The sequence below is a fragment of the Paralichthys olivaceus genome, chromosome 13 (genome assembly GCF_024713975.1).
Source record: "Paralichthys olivaceus isolate ysfri-2021 chromosome 13, ASM2471397v2, whole genome shotgun sequence".
Lineage (NCBI taxonomy): Eukaryota > Metazoa > Chordata > Actinopteri > Pleuronectiformes > Paralichthyidae > Paralichthys > Paralichthys olivaceus.
The window spans coordinates 13,515,052-13,525,090 of NC_091105.1; the positions used below are offsets into that span (position 1 = coordinate 13,515,052).

General features: G+C 43.5%; 1 protein-coding gene across 10 annotated transcripts in view; it reads left to right on the plus strand.

Annotated features, from left to right (window-relative positions):
• Window positions 1–9,436, plus strand: part of phactr4b (phosphatase and actin regulator 4b) — a 30,579-nt gene extending 21,143 nt beyond the window's left edge. For 8 of the 10 annotated variants that reach the window (XM_069537490.1, XM_069537491.1, XM_069537487.1 and 5 more), the window contains 10 exons: window positions 435–773; window positions 2,389–2,520; window positions 4,093–4,627; window positions 4,967–5,265; window positions 5,418–5,616; window positions 6,681–6,736; window positions 7,124–7,185; window positions 7,279–7,416; window positions 7,584–7,660; window positions 7,894–9,436. In XM_069537490.1, coding sequence (XP_069393591.1) covers window positions 435–773; window positions 2,389–2,520; window positions 4,093–4,627; window positions 4,967–5,265; window positions 5,418–5,616; window positions 6,681–6,736; window positions 7,124–7,185; window positions 7,279–7,416; window positions 7,584–7,660; window positions 7,894–7,909 — 1,853 coding nt within the window. In that variant the 3' untranslated portion in view covers window positions 7,910–9,436. The remainder of the gene's footprint in view (window positions 1–434; window positions 774–2,388; window positions 2,521–4,092; window positions 4,628–4,966; window positions 5,266–5,417; window positions 5,617–6,680; window positions 6,737–7,123; window positions 7,186–7,278; window positions 7,417–7,583; window positions 7,661–7,893) is intronic. The other 2 variants (XM_069537493.1, XM_069537492.1) reach the window with 1 other exon arrangement.
• Window positions 9,437–10,039: the final 603 nt, after the last annotated feature.

Consider the following 10,039-nt stretch of genomic DNA (forward strand, 5'->3'; position numbering starts at 1 on the left):
GCAGCGTGGGGGCCGCCCGGGGGTGTGGTGCAGTGGGGTGGGCAGAGGGAGGGTGGGTCTTTGGTGGTAATTGCAGCCGCCTACTCTGTTTATCTTCACAGCTGATCCCTAGATAAAACAATTCTCAAACAAGTGCTATCACAGAGATCACTTGGAGTGGTGAAGCGGCAGAAATTGGCTTAGTGCTCTGTGCAGGAGTTGAAACATTTATAAAGATGTTTTTCATAATGAGATGTGGCTAATTCAACAAAGAAAAAGATAAACACACTCTTTGTAAATGCTTGCTGTATAGAGCATTTTATATGCACTACAGTTGGACACTGATTTATAAGTGTCCCTGGCATTTTTGTTTAATTTCTCAATCTCAGTCGATTGCTTAGCTGTAGTTTTGAAATAATTAAACTAGAATAAACTTGTTTAAAACTGTGTTTCAGAGTCAGAGTGCCATTTTGTCCCTGATGCTGAAGCCCTGCGGAACACCCTGCGTGAACCTCTGCCACCCAAACAGCCAGTCATGGCTCCAAAGTGGCTGATGAGCTCCACCCCTGAACCCGACAGCGAAGGTTCGCCCCGCACCCCGTGCAACCACCCTGCATCCCAGTACTCCTCTCCCGCCGCCCCCCCGGCTGCAGCACCCAAGCCCGTGCGGTGCGTCTCCTCTGCCGGTGTGTCCACTCAGCAGTCTGCGGCACCAGCCTCCACCTCTCAGGGCACCAAGCAGCCGCCTCTGCCTCCGCCCAAGCCTGTGAACAGGAACAACACCGCCATGCTCGGTAGGTTCTGGGTAGGATGGAGGGAGTGTACCATGCATCAGCAGTCACAAATGTGCATTAAGAACACAACACTGAAATGTCTGCTCAGTTAACTTGGCATTTTCCCACTGGTGAGTTCAGTGTGTACATTTATGAGTCAGTGCACAAGCGATGGTGAAGAGAAGCCTTCAACAGACACATTCACACACACATTCTGGTAATGATGTTATCTGAACAGCTTGTGCAGCTTTCCCCAGCTAATTACTTATGACGCCTGGACTGTTCTAGCTGCCACTTTTCCAGCATTTTGGACTCTGAAGATAACAGGGACTCTTGTGACTGCGGGCCACTGCTCACACAGACGCAGTGTAGTGGTTGTTGTTGTTGTTTACTGTGGGCCTGTCTCATCTGGGATCTTGACTTAATTGCCACTCGGCAAAGCTTTCTTAGTTTTATCTTATCAGCAGAGCCAATGACTTTGGAACCGTACAAGTTGTGATTGCATTATGCAAAGTTTATTTTGGTAATGATATGAAGTGTGAGGGGTTTTCTATGTCTCCCGTGTTTATCAGTCATGTAGTCAAATGTGGAAAAGAGAAGACCTGTTTGTGGTCTCTTGAAGTTATTTTGGTTATTTGCATTCAGAGCACGTATAAATAGAAAGCAGCGCAACTCACTTGGAAATTAACAGCAGTTTTAGCCTCACAAAATTTGGCCTGTTAAGAGTAGGCCAACCAGAAATGGAACAAAAACCTGTTGATGCTCTTGTTGTGAGTTTATTGTAGCCGTCCTATAAAGTCGAACTGCAGCTGTTTTCAGACATGAAAGGTTGCAGACATTTTCTGGACTTTACCTTTCATATTGCAGAACTATGCTGCTGGAGATTTTCAGTCAGAGATGTAGGTAAAACCAACCGAAATCACCAAAAGCCCTTCTTAGTGTATGACACCTCTTTTTTATCCTCTTTAGATATTTGTATTGTTTCTGTTTTTCCTGCTTTGAGTCCGTCATGTGTTGGAAACATTATCAACGTAGAACGTACCCTCTTTTGCTTGTGGTGAATTCTCTGGACATAATCCTGCTTCTCAAACTGGCTCACCTGGACTTTCTCTGCAGTTTTTACCAAGGGGCTGTTGGGAAAAACTCCAGAGATGTCCACAGCAACTGACTCATGTCTGAAAGCAACTTAAATGTTTTTGAGTTAATATTCTGACAATTTGGAGATACTTTTGCATCCTTGTTGAGAAATTGAACACCGCTCTCAGATCTGTCTGTTAAATATAAAGCTAAAACCTTGAGACACTTTGGTTTTGTACATATATCCCATCAGACGGTCTCCCCCTCCTCCCAGTCCTAAGACATAAGCTCCTCCTGGTTGTATCATTATATTTAACACACATACATGAGCGTTGTGTTAATCTTCTAATCCAACTCTCAGCACCAAAAGAAATAAGCATATTTCCCACAATGTGGAACTATTCCTTTGCTAGTAGAAAACAAGTTCAAGTATGGATAAAATTGCCGTGAATAAATGACAAAACGAGCATTTAGCATTTAGCATAAGTACCCCAGAGTAGACCATGTACCCTCATTCATTAAACACACCAGCTGAAGGCCTCCGTCTCCTCCCTGTTAGTCTCCGCCCTGCAGGGGGGAGAGAACGCTCAGCTTCCTCTCTACTGGTCCTGCTGGAAGCGAGAGTGCGACTATGACGTCTACCTATCCCTGCCCGTCTACCTGTGCCGACGGGCTGGAGGCCTGCGCTCAGGTAAAAAGAGGCCCTCTGGTTACCTCTGCTGCCAGGGTGCCCGTGTGTGGAATGCCCTCCTTCAGCGCCTGCGTTCTTCATCTTGTCGTGTCCTTTTTAAGTCGCCACCACATTTCCCGCCCATTCAGATGCCTTTATCCTGCTGATTGGCCTTGATTGCTTCTCTTTGGGTGTGGTATATAAGAGTCGCATGAACATTAACGAGCTGATAATGAGTGCGCTGGGTGCTTTGTGAGTAAGGGAGACAACATCTCTGTGTGTGTGAGTGTTTTCAGTCCTGTTCTCTCCTGTTTGGCATGTGAATGAGGAAGAGGCTTTTGCGGGCTCCAGCTGTGGCCTGCAGTGCATCCAGTGAATTTTACAGCGCTAATCCACTCAGCTTCTGCTCAACAGGGATGGATGGATGAATCCGTCTGGATGAGTGGAAGATGTGAAAGGGTCCTAACATCAGGGCTGGACTTAATTTAGAGAAGAAGATGTAAACTAGTTCAGTGAAGTCCACTGCATGGCAACACTGATCTCTTCTTACACCTCTATAGCACGGCTGTGGCTCTTAAGATGAATGTTTTAAGAATTTTAAGGCAAATATCCAAATGTGCATGCAAATTGACTGAAGGTTTGTGTATGAGCTTTTTGTTTAGGAGCTTTCTGCACCAATAAGAGAAACAGCAGGTTTAGAAGCTGGCTGTGTAGAGCATGTAGAGACTGAATCTCTGTGACCCGAAGCACATGCTGCACACTAGTTTGTGCATTCATGTTGAAACGATCATGTGATCCAACTCACTGTATGTGCTCAATGATGCTCGGTCAGACATGTAATCCCAGTATTTATATTTGTTCATGTGTGTTCTGTCATGGTGGGTACATCATACATGTATGGCTGATGTATTATGGGTCTCGTTTTCCTATCTTCATTTGAGAGCAGGAATTATTGATTTCACACACACAGAACGCTTTAACTCAAAACCCTGCGCTTGCACTCAAATAGCCCCTGCTTAGATTTCTTGCGCTCCAGCTTCAGCTCTTATCCTGCTGATGCTGCTTATGTAAACACGTGAAATGTCTGTAGAGGTGGTGTAGTGGTGACAATTGAAATTGTCCCGTCCTCATTGTGAGTGCATTGTGTTCCTGCAACTTAAAAAACATACTTGTGTTGCTTGAATCTGCTGCTCCATGTAAACCAGGATAGATCTGCTGGACTCGCCGTTATTCCCTCAAACACACCGACAGGAAGCAGGTGTGATAACAAAGCCATGGAGAGCAGGAGTGCATGAACCCAGTTAATGTAACCGCACATACAAGACTCACAAACATGTAAAGCCAACGCACTCAAACTGAGGGCGGGACAGTTTTATTTGTCAACACTACAGGCTTTTGAGTGAAAGTGTTTCAAAATCTGAATGTGAAAACAATCAGCAAGTCCTGCTCCTGAATAAAGAAATGAAAAAAACCTTCAAAATGTATGTGGAAAACTAGAGTGTACTGTTAAAGCTCCTGGTAGCAGCTCACTCTCTAATCTTCCACTTTTTACCTTTGTGATTGGATGAATTAACTGAATTAATTCATTTGCAGGTGACTTCACTCAAGCCACCGGGGGTGCTAGTCTTGTGCCGGCCAAGCCGTCTCCGCCCATGCCCCCCAAGAGGACCACCCCAGTCACCAAACGCACCCCAGAGGAGTCTTCAGCTTCAAGCCATCCAATCAACCCCTCGCCTCTCTCTCTGGACGACCACAGCAGCCTCTCCGTGGGCTTTCAGCTGCCTCCCCCACCTCCCTCTCCTCCCCTCCCAACTCACATCCCACCCTCTCCGCCCCGCCAACACATCCACACTCACCACCTCCACCATCAGCACTCCTACCCCCACCCGCTGCCCCAACCCATACCAATGCTGTTTGACCCGCCAAGCCCGATCAACGAGTCTCCCCAGCGGCCGGCTCCCATCCCGCTGCACATCATGATCCAGAGAGCCTTGTCCAGTCCTGGCCCAGCTCAACCTCATCCAGACGGGTCACAGCGTGCTCACGCACTGCTTTTTGAAACCCCTCCAGAATACCAAGGAGGAGAACGTAGTCGCCCCTTGCCCGTCAGCATCCAACCACTAAAGCTGTGAGTCCCTCTGCACATTATAAAAGCAGAACTGTTCTGTTGAAACCAAATTATATGTTAGTACAAGAAAAGGCAAGGTTAGCAGGCAAAAGACAGAAATATTTCTGTAGTATTTATATCTACAAGAGAGCTGGCTTTGTATGTGACCTCGAGTGGCCTTAACGTCCATTTTGAAGCCTTGTGCATGTTTTATTTGATTCAGTTTAAATCTGGAGAATAGCATATCTTCATCAATGCAAGTCAACTACAGCTTAAAGGTTGAGAGGAGAATGTGTCTCCAAGTACATGCTTTATCTTTTTCTAATATGTATATATTTATTTGTTTTCTCTTTCCATTAGATCTGAAGATGATTACTCAGAGGAGGAAGAGTTAGAGGAGGAAGATGATGAAGAAGAGGAAGAATACGATGGGGAGATCCCCCAACCGGAGCTGGAGCCGCGAAGTCGGCGATGCTTGGTTGGTGATGCTGGGGTTGGTGGTATCCCAGGAGGAAACAGCAGTGAAGAGGAGGAAGAAGACGAAGAAGAGGATGACGATGAAGAGTATAACATGCACAGGGAGGACAGCGATTCAGACGGTCCTGTGCTTCATAAAGATGAAGACTCGGATGATGACGAAGAGGACGAGCCCCCTCTAAGTGAGCACAACCTAAGATTATGAAAACGTTTAAACATAATTTTTTTATAATTTGCCCTCCGGGGACAAATACAGTTGATTTAAATTTGAATTTGACTGTACCTTCAGTGATTTGTAAACCCGATTAAATCTGTCTGCTTGGATTTTATCCAGGTGCCCTCGCCAGCAGGGTGAAAAGGAAGGACACCCTGGCTCTGAAGCTGAGCAACCGTCCCTCTGCTCCAAACAGGGAGCGGTTTACACAGGATAGGAGCTGCCGAGACGACCTGCCCCCAGGACAGACCGGTCTCACCTGGCAGAGCAGGGAGCAGTGGGAGGCCATACGCACACAGATCGGCACTGCACTCACAAGGTAGTGCGACACACAGGATTTACACTGTGGATTAAAAATCCACTCTGCTACCAGAAACAACAATCTCCCAGCTACACACTGAAAATTGAGGGTTTGAGGAAGAGTTGGATTATGCAGTCGCATACACTGCTTTCAGACACCAACTGAACTCCAGGTATTTTCCTGAAATTTTAGGAGGGGCTGTATGTGAGAATGAAAATGTCACAGTCCATTGCTCCAGAAATATTTCCTGCCAACGCCCGAGTAAAACATGCAGGATATGTCTGATTGAGCCCATGTGAGAATACAGCAGAAAAATGTCCAGAAAATTCACATATTGCGAGCGTCTGGACATTTCAAACACACATGACGGATGCAAAACTGGAAAAATTCATAAAGAAATCTCGAAATAAGACATCAATTTGGAGAGACGACGAGAATCGAGGGCCAACATGAATGTTGATTTGCTATAAAGAAAAAACAGTTGATTTTAAATCCTGCCTCCAGGTGCAACCCCTCACGTGAATGTTCTGGGCATTTTCCTGTTGTTGTGAACATGTCTGACTCGGACAATCGCCTGCTGCGTTTATCATATGTGAAAGTCAACCCTTTCTGGACAATTTCCGGAGTTCATGTCTGAAAACAGCTGTCAACATAAATGTTTATTTTTAAGTCATTTTCTTTGTGGGGAATTTTCATCTTTTATTTGATTTTAATTTAACTTTAATGACAGCGATTGCCTCCCCAGGGGCAAATGTTCCACCAAAATAAATTACCCCCTGCTTGACACTGTTTTCCATCCTGGACTCTGTGGCGCCCGAGTCGATTTAAGAAATTAAAACGAGCAATAGCGTTTTCTTTTCCCTACAGCAGAAACCGTTCTCCGGTGCTGACACACGACATCATGTCTTACTTGTGTTCATGTTCCATCACCTTTTTTATCCTTGAAAATGATGAAGAGTGAATGTGCATTTCCTGAAGAAAGCAGGTGATCGTTTCTTAGATCTTTGTCCTACTTATTGCCTGAACGACAAAGTGATGGAACAGTGTAAAAATAGTGCTGCTCTTCTTTTTTTTTTATTCAGACGACTGAGCCAGAGACCCACAGCTGAGGAGCTGGAGCAAAGAAACATCCTTCAGCGTCAGTATCAAGTCTTTCCTTCCTTTTCTCCTTTTTTATTCATTACTAAATCTAACGATGCCACCACTGAAATTTAAATCAATAACTCCTTAATAGAGACATGAACAAAAACCACATCTCAGTTCAATAGTGATTCATAATTTTAGTAAAATAAAGCCAGCTTTAAAATTCTTGAGCCATCTGAATGTTTGTGAAAATCCGATCTACACACACCGATGACAAGAGTTTACACTTGAAAAGATTTGTCTGAAACATGGATCACACTTAAGATGTCTAATTTTGGAAACAGCTTTACTCTACTTTTCCTGCATATCAAACCAGGCTTTCAAACCTGAGTCTAAATAAAGCTCTTCTGATTTTTTTTCACCTCCTTCATTCTTTCTTCAGCCAAAAACCAGGCTGACAGACAAGCGGAGGTTCGTGAGATCAAGCGGCGATTGACCAGGAAGGTGAGGCCTCGTATCCTGCAAAGACATCCAAGTGTCAAAGCATCATGTATTTTCAGAATATGAAACTGAAACATAAACTCATGTTTATTGCAGCTGAGTCAAAGACCCACAGTCGCAGAACTACAGGCAAGAAAAATCCTGCGGTTTCACGAGTACGTGGAAGTTACAGACGCCCAAGACTACGACCGGAGAGCAGAAAAGCCGTGGACGAAGCTGACGCCTGCTGACAAGGTACGCATTCAAAAGGTCTTCTCCAACGACCCAGTAGACGCACCCAACTACAGTCCATATAAATAAAACTGCTCAACATCATATTAACTTAGCAACATGAAGGTGAGGATGTCTTTCCCTTAAAATTAATTTTATCTGACAATCTCTTTCCTGTTGTTTTTGTCTAGGCGGCGATCCGGAAGGAGCTCAACGATTATAAGAGCACTGAAATGGAGGTTCATGAAGAGAGCAGAATTTACACGAGGTAGCAGTTGGTTCATTCAACAACACTCCTGGTTGATTTGGTGACACCTGCGTTCCCAGTGCAGTTTAACACTACATTAAATACACCTTGTTACTACAGGCTGCACCAAATGTCACACACAAATTTGGAACATAAATAGCAACAAAACCAGAGTGTGATCTAAAGAATTATTCCTTTAAAAAGAAAGTGATCTTTTGTTTATACCTCATGTTCTCTCTCTTTGTTTCGATCAGGTTTCATCGGCCTTAGCGTCTCCCCCCTCTGTGGATGATGAAGCACTTACGAGCTCAGTGGCAGGAGGCTGCTTCCTATGCAGACTGACGGCCCTTTATGTTTCCTGAATGTACTGTACAGATAATCAGGGAAAGCCTGGAACTGACTCTGAACAAGAATGCTTGGCGCTTGCCCTCCATCGCCCTCTCACTACATTGCTTTTTCACTAAACCGAGGTGGTGGAGGGCGCCGGGCCAGATGCAGTATTTCTCCCAGACGGCAGGGGGAACCACGTGCCAATGAGGCGGCGAAGTGGTGGCGGACCTACAGGGCTTACTCTCATTCTGCTGTTCTGTGGTACCCCTCAGGGACTCGGAGCTAGTTACAACCTTTAACGCGGCCTCATTCTGTGTTGCCTTTTTTTCTCCTTTACCGCATATGGAAAAGCTAATTCATCCTGTTAATGTAATAACATACAATAATAACAGTAATAATAATGATGACGACGTATAATTCTCCACACAGTAATAATAGACAATAGAGACGAATGGCGGGTGCAGGCTGGAGGATGAAGACTGGGAGATTCTGTTGTATGACTGGACATCTCTGGGATATTGTATGTGTTTTATATTAACTGTGTACAGACTGCTATTGTGATACCTTAGAATGAAACCTGGAGAGATCTAATTACAAAAATAATCTGGAATGCACAAGATATTTTATATCGTAATTTGATCACATGAGTAGTGACAGCTTTTATTTGTTTTTATTCGGCTTGCCTGTATTTATGGTTGTGACGTGAGGTGGCCATTTAAGCGTCAATCTAGATTTAGAAAAAGTTGCAAATCGGGAGCCTGTTTTTATTTTTTTATTTTTTTGTTCGTGCCAATATACCCAATGCCCAAAGGACTATAGGATGCTGGTTTTCATATCACTTGATTTCTGCAATCCACTGCATGAGCCAACGCCGAATCCAGCGCACTGGATCTGGATGATCTCTCTTCATTTATACGTTTTTTTAATGAGTTTTTGTACTTCCCTTTAAAGATCAAACATGCAATGCATTCTGTAGCCATTCTGAATAAGGTCATGCTAGTAGTGTCTATACTAAGAGTTTAAATGTAAGTTGCTGTGAGTGTAGATCAGGGATTTATCAAAAAATCTGAAAATGTATAAACGGTCAACAGGGAGTCACTTTGGCTGGAGCCTTCTGGAAACGCAGAAGTGTTTTTATCTCGTATTGTCGTCTGGCCAGTAGCTTACAGGGTTCTCTATGCTGTGTACAGGTTGAAATACCGTAGGATTAACTGATGCTTGTGTATATCTTGTCTTCCTTTTAATTTGAAAAGAAATTTTAAATATAAAAGTTATTATAGGTTGCTATTTTTTTAAGCACAGAATATTAGTTAATGATTAAATGCAACAAGAATGGGAATATGAAGGTGTACCTTTCCTGTAAAACTAAGGTCATTTTTAATTGAATGTGGAATTGTATGGACAGACAGGTCTTTCTTTTAAATTGTAAATAGCTGCCTCTGGATCAAATTAAATCTCTTGCAATTCCTTGAACTGTCTGTCTTTGACTCTGCCTAACATCAAATGATCTATCTTACCTGTTGACCTTTGGGGGACAATTTAAACTAACTTCCCTTGCTAGGGGCCACTCAATCAAAATGATAACAGAAGACCTGGTTTGATGATGCCATGAAGCAGTGTGGGATCATGGGACTTGTGTTCACCACCATTGCCCTTTTCAGACATGAATTCCAGAAACTGTCCTGAAAATTGGGTCAGCTCACATCGGCACAGCTCTCAAAACTTGTTGACTTTTCAATTTGATATTTTTATCAGTATCTTCTATGTGAATGGAAAAAATTCTGAATTTTTAATTTTATCTGCATCATCATACATTTTTCTCTGAGAAAAACACAAAATCTGAAGAAGAAAAGATGATGTTGAAGGCATGGATACTGTATATGTGGCTGGGATGTTTTAACTTTGCGTCATTCCTTTTACTCTGCTGAGGATTATGTGCAGTACTACTTAATGGTGTTTATCTCTGATACTGATGCATACCCTAAATTTTGTATTGTATGAAACAAAACAAAGATTGAGGTTTACATATAAACAATAATAGATAATATTAAAACCCTATACAGATAATAT